General features: G+C 52.7%; 6 protein-coding genes across 6 annotated transcripts; 3 read left to right on the top strand and 3 right to left on the bottom strand.

The window, feature by feature from the left end:
* Positions 1-471: 471 nt before the first annotated feature.
* ALT_9582 (putative amino acid transporter) lies at positions 472-2,241 on the top strand (the record flags this gene model as incomplete). Its single annotated transcript, XM_033560046.2, has 4 exons — positions 472-891; positions 938-1,118; positions 1,166-1,629; positions 1,675-2,241. The coding sequence occupies 4 exons, from the start codon at positions 472-474 to the stop codon at positions 2,239-2,241; spliced, it is 1,632 nt and encodes a 543-aa protein (XP_033415937.2).
* Positions 2,242-2,654: 413 nt separating this feature from the next.
* ALT_9583 (uncharacterized protein) lies at positions 2,655-3,071 on the bottom strand (the record flags this gene model as incomplete). Its single annotated transcript, XM_089600643.1, has 1 exon — positions 2,655-3,071. One exon carries the CDS (start codon positions 3,069-3,071, stop codon positions 2,655-2,657), a length of 417 nt encoding a protein of 138 aa, XP_089455140.1.
* A 1,350-nt stretch (positions 3,072-4,421) lies between these two features.
* On the top strand, positions 4,422-7,219 carry GbpA (the record flags this gene model as incomplete). The annotated part of the gene is made up of 2 exons (XM_033560048.2): positions 4,422-5,706; positions 5,754-7,219. The coding sequence occupies 2 exons, from the start codon at positions 4,422-4,424 to the stop codon at positions 7,217-7,219; spliced, it is 2,751 nt and encodes a 916-aa protein (XP_033415939.2).
* A 286-nt stretch (positions 7,220-7,505) lies between these two features.
* ALT_9585 (6-hydroxynicotinate 3-monooxygenase) lies at positions 7,506-9,138 on the bottom strand (the record flags this gene model as incomplete). The annotated part of the gene is made up of 6 exons (XM_033560049.2): positions 7,506-7,565; positions 7,621-7,948; positions 7,997-8,143; positions 8,189-8,327; positions 8,377-9,022; positions 9,079-9,138. The coding sequence occupies 6 exons, from the start codon at positions 9,136-9,138 to the stop codon at positions 7,506-7,508; spliced, it is 1,380 nt and encodes a 459-aa protein (XP_033415940.2).
* A 1,373-nt stretch (positions 9,139-10,511) lies between these two features.
* On the top strand, positions 10,512-12,580 carry ALT_9586 (3-hydroxybenzoate 4-monooxygenase; the record flags this gene model as incomplete). Its single annotated transcript, XM_033560050.2, has 6 exons — positions 10,512-10,585; positions 10,631-10,805; positions 10,849-11,029; positions 11,282-11,509; positions 11,556-11,638; positions 11,687-12,580. 6 exons carry the CDS (start codon positions 10,512-10,514, stop codon positions 12,578-12,580), a joined length of 1,635 nt encoding a protein of 544 aa, XP_033415941.2.
* Positions 12,581-12,621: 41 nt separating this feature from the next.
* Positions 12,622-16,979, bottom strand: ALT_9587 (xanthine dehydrogenase; the record flags this gene model as incomplete). Its single annotated transcript, XM_033560051.2, has 4 exons — positions 12,622-13,155; positions 13,198-16,495; positions 16,547-16,640; positions 16,688-16,979. 4 exons carry the CDS (start codon positions 16,977-16,979, stop codon positions 12,622-12,624), a joined length of 4,218 nt encoding a protein of 1,405 aa, XP_033415942.2.
* Positions 16,980-18,281: the final 1,302 nt, after the last annotated feature.

The following is an 18,281-nucleotide window of genomic DNA, read 5'->3' on the forward strand; positions in this document are numbered from 1 at the left end:
CTTCGTATTTGGTCGCATTCACTGGGTTATCCTATGGTGAGATCCAGCTGGAGGATCAGCCAACGTTACATTCCCAGCAGCCACACAACACTCTTTCAGGACTCTTCTCCGTGAAGGAGCGTCTGATCGAGGACTGACTTGATAAGCGATACGACGGGCTCCCGTGTTCTCCGGTTAAGTGCATGCATCCTGAGTGGCAGACTGGCGAGGGTTATCTATCCAGCCTCGCTGATAACCAGCACGCTAGCACGGTCAGACCAAAGGGCTTATCGCAAGCTAAGCCTTTCTGCCATTTTATTGGCAGACAGGACATGCGTTTAGATTGAGGTGGTGTTGTGCGAGAAAGTCTGTAGCCTCTGTCGGCTGTCTCTATATTAACTCGAGTTCCTCCGATTGTCCTCGTCCCTCCCGTTAGTCACTGCGAATCTTCTTAATCTATCGCTTTTGTGCCTTTTACCTTCCTACATCACCATGGAGGCTCCCACGTACGAGGCTTCGAGTAGCCCCAACGGACGCCATGAAAAGGAAGGAGGCATCCTTTCGACTATCGATGTCGACCACGATTATGGAGCGGACACCGACCTCCACCGCTCCCTGAGCACCCGCCATCTCACCATGATTGCGCTGGGCTCGTCAATTGGTATGGGATTATGGCTGGGAAGTGGTACCTCGCTGGTCAACGGTGGTCCTGCCGCCATCTTCATCGGATACCTGCTGAGTGGGACGATGATCTGGGCGGTTTCGCATTCCATCGGTGAGATGGCCGTTGTCTATCCACTTCCCTCGGCCTTTGTGCAGTGGTCATCCATCTTTATCAGTGAGCCAGCTGGATTCACACTGGGTTGGAGCTATTGGTTTCAGTTCTTCATCACCTTGGCCAATGAACTCCAGGTTGGTCTTCTTCAGTCTGTGCTAGGGTTAGATCTGACTGCCATAGGGTGTGGTCACTGTGCTCAACTTCTGGACCGACAAAGTGCCGACGGCTGCGTGGATCAGTATCTTCTGGGTAGTCATCGTCTTGATCAACGTCTGGGCTGTCAAGTTCTTCGGCGAAGTCGAGGTCGCTGCCTCGTCAATCAAGTTTTCCTGGATCATCATCGTCATCATCTCTTTGATCGGTATGACTTTCTCTGTGCCTTGGTTTGAACATCTCTAATCCAAATAGTTGTCTCTGCTGGAGGTGCCCCCGGTGAAGGCCCCATTGGCTTCCGCTACTGGAACGCCGAACCGTTCACCCACGGCTTCAAGGGCTTCCTCTCCGTCATGCCGACCTGCATTTTCGCCATGTCGGGATCCGAAAACACTGCGCTGGTGGCCGCCGAGACTAATAACCCCCGCAAGTCGGTGCCTCGCGCCGTCGGGTCGATCTGGCTGCGTCTCTCGCTCTTCTATATCTTGGGCTCGTTGATGGTCACCATCACCGTCGATCCCAAGGACCCAAACCTGTTCGGTGCATCCGGCACCAACGCCTCTCCCTTCGTCATTGCCTACCGTAATGCGGGACTTGTACCGCTGGCGCACATCATGAACGCGGTCGTTTTCATTTCGGTGGTCTCGACGGGAAGCATCCAGGTGTATGCCGGCTCTCGCACGCTGATGGGTCTTGCGCATCTAAAAATGGCACCAAAGGTACTTACATCACTCCCTATCCCTGGTCCTGGCTAACTCGTGCAGTTCTTCGGCAAAGCGGACAAAGTCGGCCGTCCCGTCGCCGGTCTGGCCCTCACCCTAGTCATCGGCGGCGGGCTGGCCTACCTGAACGTCAACAACAGCGGCGCCGAGGTCTTCACCTGGTTCTCCAACCTCACTTCCCTCCTTACCCTCTTCGGCTGGGGCATGATCTGCCTGTCGCATCTCCGCATGCGCTACGCCTGGAAAGTCCAGGGCCGGTCGCCGTCAGAGCTGCCGTGGAAATCCTGGACGTACCCCATCGGCGCCATCTGGGGCCTCTTCTGGTGTGTGTTGCTTATCATCGTCGAGTTCTATCTCAGTGTGTGGCCGCTTGGCGGGAAGCCGACGGCGAAAGGGTTCTTCGCGAACTATGTCAGTGTGGTGGCGATTATTGTCATCTACATTGGATCCATGATTTATTACAAGGGGCCGCTTCTGAATGATGCGAGAAGCATTGATCTGGATCAGTTCCGTCGGTTCTATGTTGATCCCCGGGATGAGGAGGCCAAGGCTGAGAAGACGGGGGTGAAGAAGTACCTGTCCAAGGGGATTGGATTTGTGTTCAACTAGTTTGCATATGCTATGCCTGCGTATATAAGGTAGTCAGGCGATTTATTGTCTGCCATGTCGTGTAAACAGCGAGATCTCCAGTATATCGAGAAACACTGCAATCAACCAGTTGACAAGGCTTACACTCCTGGATAGATTAAGTGTCAGCACTAATACAAGACTTGCTACCCTGATTGGCTAATGGAATAGAAAGAGTCAAAGCTCCTGCTAGTGCCCAGTATCTGCCAATTATTGAGCGGGTATTGGCACCCAACGACCCACTGCTCATACGAGTTAGTCTACTAGCTTATTGCTTTGCTTAGGAATCCCTAGCTGGCACCTTCCTCTAAATATGAGACGATATCAGCATCCAAAGGATGAAATAGATACACTCATCTAATGACCCAACTTGCTTGTTCCTCAGTCAAGCCAGACTAACCATGGTGTCCGCCAAGTGGCACACTCCTTACGCGGAAGATCAGCCATATCCACACCTCATTCTCACCACCCATGTCCTCGACCGCGGCTTTCAAGCGGGCTCCGTGCTCGGAGTAGCCGTTGGAATCGTGAGAGCCTTGCGCTCCAGGACCCCCAACCTCTCGGCGGCCAGCATTATCACGCGCTCGACCGGATCCGGTGCCATCCTCGGCGCGTTGACCATGGCCATCGTGCTCCCGATCCGTATGGCCGGGAAGGAAAGAATCGAATGGCAGGATCGGGCCTGGAGGCTCCTCGAGAATAAGGGGCAGGTGGAGGTCGATAGCTGGACTACGATTGGGATGGTGGCGGGGGTCGGAACGACAGCCGTGATCACGAGGAGGAATCCGCTGCGACTGAAAGTGTTGGACCATCTGGTAGGGGGAGCAGCACTTGGGAATTTGGCTGGTGTTGTCTGGTATTTGGGATGGAGATATGGCGTGAATGGAGGACATAGAGATTGAATATTGGGGTCTCGTCCGTGTCACACCCAAGGGAGCGGTTTATACTGTATGAACAGGTATAATCCCTTGCAGGAATTCTTTGGTCTCACCAGGATATAGTATGGCTATCGTGGAAGAGCAATCTATCCGTATATCTGCAGGCAAGAGGAGATTCCTGGGCCGTCGAAGAATTCTTTTTCAGTGGCAGGATTGATTAAATGCTATATATGGCTTCTTCCCCATTTATTTGATCCGAGCTAAGTACGCTGTATTCCGCCCCGTTAAGATATATATCGGAGGGAATCCATGGAATACCCACCCACAACGTATAAACCTGACATGGAAGAAGCATGGCCGTTGAATCAACTCGACCTGAGGAAGACTTTGTTCCTTCCAGACTCACTGTCAACAGTTCAGTATCACAAAAGCATTGTTCTTCACAACAAGGTCCTGAATGCCTTGGTGCCTGAAAATCACTATTAAGTAATCCAACATAATTACGTGCATAACTGACGATCGCCAATCACAACTTATCAGTTTGGTCGGTTTGCATTTAGCCAGCCACAAAGGGAAAAAAGTGGCATGGATGCGCTGGACATTGCCAACTTGCCAACACCCGACCTTAACATGTTTCAATCTTCATCTTTCTGTTTCATCTTTCTGACATGGCACTCAATCTACCGGTTGATGTCACCTTCGGGACAATGACTACTGATACAATAACGTTCTAAACGAAGCCAAAGTGATGCTGTCAACAATGATCCACCTCCTCCGACGCAATCCACACCCGACCGCTGTTGGGCCCGCAGGGCGAAGGAAAGGTCCCCACTGGTACAAACAGCGGTGAACTGCCTGGCGCGAATCATCATTGCGATATGGCACGATACGATCGACTTAATCGACGCGTTGGCCGCAGTTGGCTGGTCGCTTTGTTTTCTCTTGCCTGTCCGGGAAGTTGTTTACAACGCGATGCTGTGCACGTTCGTTTGAGCGACCTCGGCGTCCCCTCTATCTGGCGGCTTGCGATGGGTAGCTATGAGGAGCTCCCACCTTTGCTGCACGCTCATTGGCAGCCTGGAGACGATACTCAATCAAAAGATAAAGACCCAGTGAAAATTTGCGACCATGGGGCTTCACAATATCAGCCTAAGGTTTTGGTAAACAAGGCCAAACTGGTGTGATCAGAATTTTCTCACGCCTGACGCTGGCTGGTATTTAGACCTGCCCTCATACCCTCCTTCCCTTCTTCTCTCCATCGCACGCAGCCTTCTCTGGCCGAAGATGGACCTAACTGTCCTTCGCTCCATGTCGTCGCGATTTCCGTGGTCTCTTTCCTTTTCCTCCCTCTTATCCCCTCGCAAACCTCAGCCATCGGCATCGGTGTCGGTCTCGACGCAGACTGTGCCCAATAGCCGACCGCCATCTGTCAAGGTTCACACACCGTCTCCTGAGGAAGAATTACAAGCTCATCGGGAGATCGCGCAGAGTGATGCGGAGGACTGGCTGCAGAGCCTGGTTGGCCAGGACATTGTCAAACGTCGCTTGAATGAGATTCAAACATGGATCAGCATTTGTCAGAGACAAGGGAAAGATGCAAAGCAGGAATGGTACAACATTGTCCTCGAGGGCAATGAAGGAACGGGCAAAACTACGGTCGCCCGCATATATGCCAACATCCTCTTTTCGACCGGCATCACCGACGTGCTGACCTTTCGAGAAATCTCTGGAGCCGCGCTGGCCGCGCAGGGACCCGAGGGGCTGCGGCATCTGATCTGTGGCATGGTTGACGCAGCATCCCCCTCGGCACAGATTATTGGAGTCCTTCTCGTCGAGGATGCTCATCTGCTGGCAACGTGCTCCCCCACTCGCACTCAGGAGATCTTTGATGCTCTCTTCGAGGCGATGGAGCGTACGACTGGACGCGTTGTCGTCGTCCTCAGCGGTCATCCCCCGCACATGGAGGGGCTCGTTCGACTTCACCCCCGACTGGAAAGAACAATCTGTTGTACTCTGCGCTGCACCGACTTCAGTTCCAACGACTACCTCACTCTGCTGGGCCAGTTGCTGCAGGAGCGTTACAATGGCAAGCTCGAGGTGGCCGGTGGCCTTGATGGTCCGTTCATGCAGATGGCCGCTCGGCGACTTGTCCGTGCGGCTGCCGGAAACGGTCCGAGAAATGTGCATGCGGTGCAACGTCTTCTGGACACCATTACTCTTCGCCACCTCCAATCGCATATGACCCAAGAGCAGGACGATCTGGAAGAAGTCGATACCTTTTTCTTCTCGCCGGAAGATATACTAGGTCGCAGGCCGGCCGATGTACTGGCCAAAAGTCGGGCTTGGGCAGACCTGCAGAAGCTTGTTGGACAGGAAGCGGTCAAAGCATCAGTCAGCGAATTGCTAGACACGATCGAGGAGAACTTTTGGAGGGAAGCTCGAAACCAGAGACCGTTCTCCGTTCGCGTCAACCGGATTTTCGTTGGACCACCAGGGACTGGCAAGTCCACGGTGGCGAGGCTGTATGGGCAGGTGTTGGCAGATGTGGGTCTGCTGAGCAGCGGAGAAGGTGAGTTGTCTATATTCGAAACTGAAACGCAGTACTAACAACAGTAGTGGTTGAGATGCGTGTCTCGCAGAGACCTGACGTCAAAGACCTCCTGGGTTCCTCCATCGGCAAAGTCCTCTTGGTCGACGTGTCTGAACTTGATCAGTCGTCTCAGGGTTGGCTGAAAACTCTCATCACTCAATTGTCGCTCACTCCTCGTCACGATCGCTGTGTGATTTTGGTTGGAACCAACAGCAGCATTGAGCCTTTGATTCAGGAAAAGGATACATTGAAGCTTTTCAGAGAGCATCACATTGTTCAGTTCCATTCTTTCACCAAGGCGCAGCTGCGGCAGATCCTCGAAATGAAGCTGCACGACGACGAAGTTCATGCTACTTCTGAGGCGCTGGATAACGCTGTTCAACTTCTCGACGTTGCTCGGATGCGTAAGGACTTCAACAATGGAAGAGCAATTACTCACCTGCTCGGCTCAGCTCACTCTGCGTACGAACGCAGTCGGTCCCAGGGTGATGTTCCCCAGTCACAACTCGATCGGGTTCTCGTGCCTGAAAATCTGGAAGGCGATAGTTTGTGTTGCAGATCAAAGTTGGATTTCCGCGAGGAGTTGAAATACACCCTCGTCTCGGATGACCTCATTACTTTGCTTGAACGCTACCGGCACGATCTAAAGGCTGCGTGGTTGCTCAATGCTGACCCCACTCGGCGTGTTCCCCTTGCCATGGTCTTCAAAGGCGCCACCGGAATTGGCAGGAGAACCGTCGCACGGCTGATCGGCCGCCTATACTATGACATGGGTGTGCTGGACTCTGGCAAATTTATGGAGTGCTCTGCAACCGATCTGGCCTTGAATGCGTGCAACTCATCGACTCAAACACGCTCGCTGCTGGAACGTGCACGCGGGGGTGTTTTGTTCGTCGAAGATGCTCACCGGTTTAGTGAGATCGAATCCGCTGCCCAGATCATCAATGACCTGGTCTACCTCATGCCCAAGTACTCTCGCGACACTGTGGTGATTCTGGCAGGATCTGGCCCTGAAATGGACTTGTTGTTGTGCAATCAGCCCCGCCTTTCCAGTCTGTTCCAGGAAGAGGTCGTCTTCAAGAGCCCTACACCTCGTGAATGCCTCCGTCTGCTTGACCAACGCCTCCAACAAGAAAAGATCCCTGGCTCGCGGCCTTTCCTCACCGATACTCGGACGGAAACGTACCGCGAGTTCACACGCGCCATGCAAACGCTCTCATTGTTCCCTTGCTGGAGCAATGCCCGCGATATTGACGTCCTGGCCATGTGGATGGTGTCGTCTGTTTTGCGTGCAGTCCCGCTGGACGGTGACTCGCTCTGTGCTCCTCAATTAACGGAAGAACAAGCCATGGCCTGCGTGATCAAGATGTATAACCTCAAGCGTGATCGCCTTCGTTACAACCAGGACCCTAAGGTGAAATCACTGCCACGCAACCTTTCGCAGCCGAGGTCTTCGCCTTCCATCAGGAGCGCCGTCAGGTTTCCCGTCTAGGGATAGCTTTGCTTGATCGCTCGATCTATCTTAATCTCAACTTTCTTTAACGCGACGTCGTTATGATGACTTAATGTGTTATGTGCCATGTACCCGGCTGTCCTTCGTTACCTTGCATAGGGGGAACTCTGCTTTTCATGCATGATGACTTTCGCCTCCATGGGCTCAACATTCGCTTTTCACGAGTATCACGATTCAATTATTTCCTGTTCTGCCATTCGCATTGATTGATGATGTACTACGACCTGAATGATTGCATTTGATGATTTATAATGTGTATGAAATGTCATAGTCTAGAGACTGCTATTCCTTCATTTTCATCCTCCACGTTCCAGTTTAGATCAACCTGTTTCAGTTAGATCATGCTTTTGCGCACATCTTGACTGCTTCGCCTGACTTACATCTGCAATATGGTCGTACCCAAGCAGTTTAGGCGCTAGACCTGGATCTCTCCATGCCAGCGCCTCACCCTCGGGGGTCGGAACCATCTGCATCTTGCGGTCTCTCTCCTGCTGTTCAGGACCATCGTGCAGATGGTAGAGGTATTGTTGTACATTTCCGCGGTCTACGACCATTTTTGTCCGCTGCTTACGACACCTTTCAAACACAGATAGTGCATGACGTTTGCTTTGCAGGTACTCAGGGGAGTTCTTGGTGACACTCGGGCTTTTTGGAAGTCGAGAGAGACATTCGCCAAGGACAGCTCCATCTTCAAAAGCCATTCCTGCCCTGAGCATTCGTTAGATGGCCCTGACGTGTCAATAGAAGCTTGCATACCCTGATGCGAGATAGGGAAGTGTTGCATGGACCGAATCGCCTATCATGACCCATGATCCTGATGGATGCGTCCACTCGTGGTCGCCAAAACGTATGCATAGTCGCCATTTGTAGACGGATTGGCATAGTTTGAGCAGCTTCTGGATTCTTTGACCATGAGCCAGGGTCTTACCAGGAGGAAATAGCGCTTACCGTGGATCCCACCCTTCGAATAGGGCGCACATCTCTTGCACGTTACCTTCCACCGTCGATGCCAGCGAGTCCTCAGGGATATCGTCTGGAACCAGCAAGACCATGTTGAATTTGTCGCCGCCTCGCAGGACATAATTCACTGAACTGTGAGCGTAGTCCGTACCCCATCATCGACCGACGATACTCACCCGCATGCGCATCCGGGCCAAGCCAGTAGTTAACCTGCGGATCTGTCACGAAGCCTGCCAATTCGGGATCCTTGAGCATCTCTTCCGTGGACAAAAGCAGACGATACGCCAAATCACCCGTCTTGATGGGCGGCTCGGGACGACCCAGCAGCCTCTCCACCAAGGTCCCAAATACCCCATCGGCGCCAACGACCAAATCACCAGTCCACTCTCGCCCATCGGCCGCGACTGCCGTGGCGGTCGTCTCGTCAACCCCCACCCGAACATCGACAATCCGCGCATTGCAAGTGAACCGCGCTCCGAGCTCCAGCGCACGATCCAGCAAGCAGCGATGCAGGTCGGCACGGTGAAAATCCCGATACCAGGTACCGGGGTACCGTTTCTCAGACTCGGGGAAGTCCATCGAGGAAATGAGATTACCCTTCCAACCGAGGAAATTGCAGACTCGGGGGCGGGTCATGTAGGGCGTCAGCGCATCTTCCAGACCCCAGTGCTGCAGGACGCGGGAGCTGTTGGGGAGGACTTGGATGCCGGCGCCTACTTCGCCGACTTCATGGGCGGATTCGAGGACGTGGACGTCGTGGCCGGCTAGAAGGCAACTAATGGCTGCTCCGAGGCCGGCGAGACCAGCCCCGACGATGATGATCTTGGATTGTTAGGGTGAAGGAGGCCAGGTGTGGAGTGCAACGTAACGTAACGTACCTGCAGTCTACACGAATCTACGCGGGTTTCTTTCTGCTTGATATGGATAGGTGGTGCCATATTTACTTGTATGATTTGAATGTAGAATGTGTAGACTTAAGTTCAGCGAATTTATTTCATCGTTACAGTGCATCGACCTGTAGAGCAGTAATATGTGGCTTGATGAGATTGACCCCGCTGCACAGCCCAAGATGTTATCCTTGCAGATGTACTGCGTCTCCTCGAATGTTCTTGCATCTCCCAAAAGAAGCTATTAAAAGGCCATCAAGGACGGACTAAACGTGAAGATCAATGACCATCATCTACGATCTATGCCAACATGTCTCGGCAGAAGCCATACCCCTCACGATCGCTGTCTGACCAGTCTGACTGACTGATCAGTGTCTCCTAGGAAGAACTGCTCTGTGAAGGGAGGAGCTCGAGGATTGGCCGAAGCAAAGCTGACGTGGCGATCTTGATGTCATTGCGCCGGAAGAGGAATATCACAGCACCCAACAAGAGCACAGTACTTGGTTGCCGGCTACAAGTAAGGGGTTTGCTCACCTTGCAGAAGCAGAGCTCATTTTGATTTAGGATAGGGTCAATTTCTCCTTGGCATAATCCATCAACGACGGTTCGAAAAAAATCTGCCGAGAAATGCGCTGGTGTGGGCATCAGCCACCACCTCCCTTTCTTGAATCTACATATGAACAACAAAGTCTGCTGTAGGTTAATATACTGGGAATGTACTTTACGACTCAGTTGGCCGCGAAGATGATCGCCGATGGGACACAGCATGGGGTATCGTGCTGGTGCCAGTATAGCCAGCCACGTGGACGTTCGGAGTCAGTTATGCAGTGCATACAGTGGCTCCAAGGGTGTTGTATGAGCTATGTGTCCTGAAATTTCGAAGAAAATGACGCCAGGGGTCAGTATAATATGAGGCAACGGTCCAAATGATGGATATGGAGTACAGTGGGTTTGAGTCTATTCTATCTCGCGGGGTATGTGCGTACAGAGATGACAGCATATGTAGTTTCCGGCGATCCTGTATGTTAGGCGTATTGCACAGTTTGAATGATGATAGTTCCCCATGTCTGGAATGTCGAAGAGGAAGCGAAGGATGGCAGAGTGGGGGAACTGGAGACATCATGAGGGCGTGTATTTTCTGGCCGGCGCGCAGATATGAGACAGGATGTCGTAGTCGGCGGAAAGTTCACTGCATCTACTTTAGAGAAATCGAACACCCATGAAAAAGATTGGCCATGATGCGTAAGCAAAGCGGGGGTTGGCGAGCACCCGGCCAGCCCATCTGCAACTGCACGAGTCGACAAGTGCGATGCGGAGGAACAGCTACCAAAATCTAGTGATAGACCTCACCTACCTAACATACGCGATTAGACAAGGTACAAGTGAGATCCCAGAGCATCCGATTGTCTGATCACGACAGCTTCATGGCGCATCCATCCCCCGATGCCTCGACAACTGTAGTGGTCGTGGGCGCTGGTCCCTCCGGGCTGATGCTGGCGTGAGTCAACTGTCTCGGTATTGAATCATATCTCACAGTCAGTAGATGCAACCTAGTCCGCTACGGAATTCCCGTCGTGATCCTAGATGACCGACCTGACAAGACATCGACCGGCAAGGCGGATGGCATGCAGCCCAAGACCATTGAGACCTTCAAGCAGCTCCGGCTCGCAGATTCACTACTTCGCAACGGTGTCCGCGTGTATGATATCTCGTTCTGGGTAGGATACAACCCCGCATCAAGTTTACATGCTGACTGGATAGGAATCCACCGAAAACACCACGTTGCACCGAAAGGGTCGACAGATACACTACCCAGATCATCTTGTGGGAGCCGCAGATCCCTATATCCTTCTGGCGCATCAAGGGATGATAGAAGGAGTGCTCATTGAGGATATTGAAGCACGCGGAGTGCGGGTTACTCGCAACAGCCGCTTTATAGCTTGTTCGCGTAGCCCACAACGGAATCAGTTGATTGTAACTTACGAAGATCTGTCTACAAGAACAGAAAAGACGATTAGCGCTGAATACCTAGTCGGGTGCGACGGCGCTCGATCCAAAGTACGCGATTTCATTTCTGATGCGAAGCTTGAGGGAGAAATGACCAACGCTTCCTGGGGGGTGTTGGACGGCTAGTTTCCCCCCACCCCCCCGGATGGCTCCGAATGAGCGCTGATGCTGACACTGGCCATGGCAGGGGTCATTGACACCGACTTTCCGGACCTCTGGAGCAAAGTGGCTGTTCGCTCTCATTCAGTGGGCTCTATTCTGTGGATCCCTCGGGAGCGCAATATGACACGATTGTATGTTGAATTGAGCTCCACTGAAGGAGAACGAGTAGACAAGACCAAAGCAACGCCGGAATATGTTATGGCGCTGGCCAGGAAGGCCATGGCGCCGTTCAAGCTGGAGTGGAAGTCAATCGGTACGTCTCTGGCGGTTAGAGCTCTTGGATCAAGCTGACAAGATAGAATGGTTCGGGAACTACGTGGTGGGCCAACGAGTTGCGAGTCACTTTAACGACGACGATATGCAAATTTTCATTGCTGGCGATGTATGTTTTTACCATGATTCGATTATGAAGGGATGCTGATCTCCTCAGGCTGGACACTGCCACTCCGCGCTGGCCGCCCAAGGAGCCAACACTAGTATGCACGACAGCTTCAATCTCGCTTGGAAGCTTAATCTGGTCTGTCGAGGACTGGCCAAAAGGTCCCTGCTAGCCACATATGAAGAAGAGCGCCGTAAAGTTGCCATGGATCTTATCCGCTTCGATGCAGAACACTGCAACGCCTTTGAGCAAGGCGAGGTCGCGCTGGCCAAGAATTTCGATGACAACATTCGCTTCATCTCGGGAGTTGGCGCAGAGTACTCAAGCGGCCTGTTAACAAAGATTCAGTCTGATCTAGTCACTGGAGGAGCGCTTCGCCCTGGAGCGCTGCTGGCACCCGCAAAAGTGACTCGATATATCGATGCGAATCCGGTCGATATCCAGCTGGATATTCCGATATTGGGGCAATTTCGAATCTATGTATTGGTTCCAGATATACTATCCATGAAGAACTTCCTTGATGCATTTTGTGCCAGGTTGAAGAACCCCAAGTCGATATTGGGTCGGGAGTCCGCTCTCGCACAGCAGTCGTATAACGAGACACCGCGAGGGAAGGCAGCGTCTGATGAATACGTTCAGCCACAAAGATATACAACTGTTTCCCACCTCTTTACACTGTCTCTTGTCACCAAGTCATCGAAATCTGACTTTGAGCTCAGTGATCTGCCGGACATCCTTCAACAGAGCCGATGGACCTTATACCTGGACAATGCGGATGAGAAGTCCTGTACGGACAAATGGGTGGGAAAGTTGAATAGTAACGAAGCTGCCATCATCAATGTCCGACCGGACGGATACGTGGGATCTCTGAGTTTATGGACGGAGAAGGAAGGGGACAAAGCTGCTGACTGGGTGGAGGAGTACTATGCATCGTTTCTGACATAGAGGCAGATACGTAGACAATGTAGCTGTTATTCTCTCCGCTATTATGCCACTGATACAAAAAATGCAGTCTCGCCTTCTTTCGCCTCAACCGTTGCCTTCTTAACTAACCGATCTCCCACAGCTAGTCGCAGTCTCTCTGCCGTAGCCGGACTGTCCAATACCAAAGGTTCCAACACCTGGTGATCTTCCCGGGCACTTTTGAGTGCGTCCCGTAGAGCGAATAACACAGTTGATCCCAGAAACAAAGGCGGCTCACCACATCCCTTGCTGCTCTGGATGGATCGGAGATGCTGCCATGAGACACCCTGCAGGAAGCTCACATTGAACTCCTGGGGGATGTCTCCAAAAGCAGGAATTTTATAGTTACCAGGCCCGCGAGTGACCAGCTGTCCATCCCGACTCCATAGAGACTCTTCCATCGTGAACAGACCTTGTCCCTGGATGAACGCCCCTTCGACCTGACCATAGTCGATGGCAGGGTTAATCGATCGTCCCACATCCATCTTGATGTCGGTACGTAAGACGGTGTGGTCGCCTGTCAACAGATCCAGTTCGACTTCGGTGCATGCAACGCCCTACATGATTAGCAATGTCTCTCAGAGTGCCGTTCAACATACCTGCGTGAAGTAGTAGTACATCGGCTTCACCGTCTTCGGATCGTAATTCCCCCACTGATACCCGATCTTGGGCATTTTCCAGAACCCGCTTGCTGTCAAGTTAACTCGATCGAAGTAGGCAGCATGCGCAATCGTGGACATGGGTGCGTCCGGGCCAAACTTCTCGCGATACGGTTTCAAGCGCTCGTTGAGCTGATCACAAGCGTCCTTGACTGCCATCCCATTGAGGTCGCTTCCAGATGATGCGGCAGTTGGTGAAGGATTCGCAGTCTGGTAAGACGAGGTATCTTGCGTGTAGATGCTCTCAACAGGAACTCCCAGCTCTTCGGCGGCAACCTGCACCATCTTGGTGTAGAGACCTTGGCCCATCTCTGTGCCGCCATGATTGAGTAGGATCGATCCATCCGCATAGATTCTGACTAACGCGGCGGCCTGGTTGAGATGGGCGGCCGTGGCAAACGACAGACCAAACTTGGTCGGGATGAGACAGATTCCTCGCTTCCGCCATCGATGCTGCACGTTGAATTTGTCCACAGCCGCGCGTCGCTCGTCATACCGGGCTTCCCGTCGCACCTGGTCCAGGAGCAATGGCACATGCCAGTCTTCGTCGATCTGCTGCAGAAATGGCGTCAGTTGCCCTTGCTCATAGAGATTCCGCCGGCGCAGCTCATCGATTGGAATATGGAGTCCCTCTGCCACCGCAGACATGTAGCTCTCCGCTATGAACATGGCCTGGGGACCGCCGAACCCGCGGAAAGCAGTGTTACTGTGGGTATTGGTGCGGCAGACCCAGCCGCGGATATGCACATTGGGGATGTGATAGCAATTGTCCAGATGCGTACAGCAGCGGTCCATCACAGCACCACTCATATCCAACGAGAAGCCCGCATTGTTGTAGCAATCCGCGTCCAGCGCAACTAGCCGGCCGTCGTTCATGACGCCCACTTTCCAACGGCATTGCACAGGGTGCCGTTGGCCTGTGGTCATCATGTCCTCGTCCCGGTTGAGCATCGCCCGCGTAGGTCGTCGTTCTTTCTTGGCTGCGATGGCAAGTAGACAGGCTAACTGCACGCTGCGGGATTCTTTGCCGCCAAAGGCCCCTCCCATGCGCTTGACCCGGGTATTGATGCGATGACTTGGCACTCCGGTCACTAGACTGACGAATTCCTGCGTCTCCATCGTATTCTGCGTCGAGGACCAGACTTCCATCGTCCCGTCCTCCGAGTGAGGGATCACCAGCGCTGCATTGGTCTCCAGATAGAAGTGCTCCTGGCCACCTACACGCGTCGTCCCTGTGAAGACCCGGTCACACTGAGCAAATACCTCCTGCATTTTCTCCGGCGGAGCACCCTTCCTGAGCTCCTTGCCGTGTGGGAAGAAGCTCCGAGCAGCAATTGCTTCATCTATGGTTAGAATCGCTGGAAGATCCTCGTATACCACACGAACCGCCCTAGCGGCTGCTTGTGCCTGCAGCGCAGTCTCCGCATACACCAGGCCGATTGGCTGCCCATGAGCTACAACCTCGTCGACGGCGAAAAAAGGTTCGTCGCGCTTGACAGAACCCCAGGCGTTTGCCTCCGCAGGGATGCTGTGATGGTCAATGTATCCTACCGCCATACCAGGTTGCAGCGCTGGGGTCCAATCCACCGAGATAATTTTGGCATGAGCACGTTGGGATAGCACCATGGCGCCGAATAGCTCGCGGTGCTGCGGCGGCATGTCGTCCACATACTCGGCTTCTCCCGTTGCGTGCTTCAATCCGGATAGATGGGGGATCTGTTTGCCGACTACACGTTGCTCGTGGGGGTTTATGTTGTCGCGTGTGCCGTGGGAGATTCTCCGATGGATCTCCTCTGTAAGATCTGTGTCGACCTTATCTCCGAGCTTTAGGTCGGAGAGGACCTCGTTCCAGAATCGCACAAAGAGCGAGAGGGCCAGAGTGCGGCGATACGTAGCCATACCTCCGGGAACACTGTACGGGAGGTTGAAATCCACGAGAAGGGCGTCCAATGCTTCCTCCAGGACCTTTGTATCTCCCCACGTCTTACCGATGAGTGTCTTGCTAGCACTTGGTGCGAGAACGGTAGTAGGAGCCATGCCACCGTATGCCAGAGCAACATCTTGAACTACTGTGTTATCATCCAGCCTCACGCGGAAACCAGCTGTGACAATGGCGATATCATCATCCTTGCGTTTGGCCTGTTTGTAGGACTTGGCGATCTCCCGTACTTCGGGCGATGGGATTGGAATGCGGATCTCGGTGATGATCGCTCCTTCTGGCAGTGCAGTCTTGCGATACCCAAGAAACATAGAGTCCATAGAGTGGAAATGCTCACCCTGCGCTGTGCGCGAGACGACTGTTGCATTGACTGCGAGAAGCAACGGACTAAGGTCCGAGATAGGAGACGCCGTAGCAATATTCCCAGCCAGAGAGGCTGCGTTACGGATCTGGCGACCGGCGAAATATCTCAGAGCCTTGGCTATGGCTTGAATAACAGACGCCCGAGGCTGCAGTACAGGAATGAGGCGATGGCATTCGGCTTCAATGTCGCTCAACGAGGCTGTGCCGCCAATGACCAGCCCAGAGATGGTTCCAGCTGTGGACACGGTGCTGATGCTCGCTAGCTCCTTGATATCTCCTATGAATATCGACACTGGATGGTGCGCATTTTTCAAGCGAATGTCCACCTGCACCTCACTGGCACCGTTGACCAGAGTGGCCGATGGACATGCCGTCTTGATCTGAATCAACTGCTCAAGGGTGGTAGGACGAATCCAGATCTTCTGATGGTTGCCATAACACAAAGGAAGATCGATATGTTTGGACAGACCGGGAGGGTGGATGAGCTCTGTCGTCGGAGTGTATGGAATGAACTCGAATTGGGGAGCGGGCGATGGCCCTACCGGCGATGAGACGCTGGTCCGCGAGCTTTGGCCACAAATACTCGGACTAGATGAGCAGGATGCCTCAGGGGTATCACGACAGCAGCCGCCTGGACGACTGCAAGGCTTCTGGCTGTTCCCTTCGTACGAGTCTGGGGAGATACTCAAGTTGTCACTTGCGGTAGGACTGGATCTTTCTGACGGGCGCAATGGCAGCTGCAAATCCTGCTGGATGAACGTCTTGGCTGCTTCTAGAATGGGCGTATATCCGGTACATCGACAGAGATTCCCGTCCAGATGGCCCTTCATCTCTATGTCATCCTCGCACAAGGTGAACTCGAGAGTATCGGGGTCGAAAGCGTTGCGGATAAGGGCATACAACGACATGATGATGCCGGGCGTACAAAATCCACATCTACACTATCAGCGTTTGTCTTTTTGCTTCTATTTGCACCAGAAGACACACTGAGAAGCATGCAACTTGCCCAACCGCTCTTGTAGGGGATGGGGATGGTCGACATTGCCCAGTCCTTCCACGGTAATGACATGTTTGCCGGCCACTGCCAAGTCAGCCCTGAAATTCGTCGGGACGGAGAGTTATGCTTACCCCCAATTAATGGATACAAGCATGCGTTTACAGCTGAATGTCGAACTCGCCGAGGATTCTGAACGTCGCGTGTTTGCAAGACAACGGTACAGGCACCGCATCCGCCTTCACCGCATCCCAGTTTCGTACCTTTCAAGCCATGCTGCGATCGGATGAAGTCCAGTAATGTCCAGTGCGGGTTAGGATCCTGCAGATCAATCCTTGTCCCGTTGAGATAGAAGGAAAGCGTGGAGGAGTAGGAACGGAGCAGATCTTGTAGAGCGGGATCCGGGCAGTTGACTTGGGTCATCATTTTTCCAGTGGATGACCATCAGTCCATTTTTCAATTCACAGCAGGAGATACACAATTTATCTGACCCTTGTCAAGTTACACAGCATGGTACGGTGGTGCCAGCACATACACACATACGAGAAAGGAGCTGATGCTGTTGGTGAGATTGATATGGCTTGGATCATCTGCCGTTTCTGGATATCGCCACAATACCCCTCCTCTGATTCCGAAAGCAGTAACAGCTGAAATAAATACTTAGAATATCCCCAGATCAAATAAGAATCTGTATTCTCGATCATTAAAAGTAGGGGCGCGGCATGGATCATGGTTACATTGCTCATGCACAATGAATAGTATGCAGGAGATGGACATATTAATACCACTGGACGGCCTCGATGCGATGATCATATTACCAGCACACGATATACTCACTCCTTTGGTATTTCTTCGACGACATATGCGCTCTCTCTCCGTCATTGATCTCCCTCTTCGAGCTGCTTCATCGAGAGACATTTCCCTGCACTCGGTTGTGGTCTTCTGTCGAATTCTGAAAGGGGTCTATATTTCCAATGACATGGATGTGAATACTGCGCCCAGCGCGCATCCCCGAGACGATTGAAGCTCGCCGAAACTGTCCCACGAGTTGTTGGGTAAGTATTATGTGTAAGTACGATGAATGTAGACTGAGTCACTAGTATAGGCAGCAGCATATTCCCGTGTTCTTGAATCTTCACTCGCAGACTACATACACGGATTGAAGTACCCATCGATGCGACTTATGGCAAGAGGTCTTTATCTTCTGCCAGTTCTGGCATTCGTTCCATCTTTCATCGATGAGCGGCAGCCTATTATCTCGAGCGATACTCGAATCGGTAGGAAGGCCCTGGATGGAACAAAATAAACGGCAGTGGCGAACCGAGCTACGAAGCCGTATTTGATGGGTTTGAGATACATAGTATCTCTCTGCCTAGAGCATGAATCGGTTCGAGTCCAGCCGACTGTTCAAGGCCCATGGATACCTCCGTGGACCAGTCCCTCTATGGCAACGACAATAGCTAGACAGACAAGTACGGCTGCTGCATCGCTAACCGCTGCCGCTTTGTCGTCAAAGTCATCGAGGCGATGTCCGAGGCCATCGGCTGACCGTGTAGGCATTCGTCCCTCGGACTATAACTAGACCCAGGACACGCTCTGACCCCGTTACCAACTTGGTATATCTCTGGGACAGCATGGCCACACTCCCCAACGAATCACGTAGAGCCTACGTGCCCAAGGTTGGACCGGCGATAAGTGGTTTATCCATGATATTTAAAATATTGGATA

This window comes from Aspergillus lentulus, assembly GCF_001445615.1.
Source record: "Aspergillus lentulus DNA, contig: Alt17, strain: IFM 54703, whole genome shotgun sequence".
NCBI classification, from domain to species: Eukaryota; Fungi; Ascomycota; class Eurotiomycetes; order Eurotiales; family Aspergillaceae; genus Aspergillus; species Aspergillus lentulus.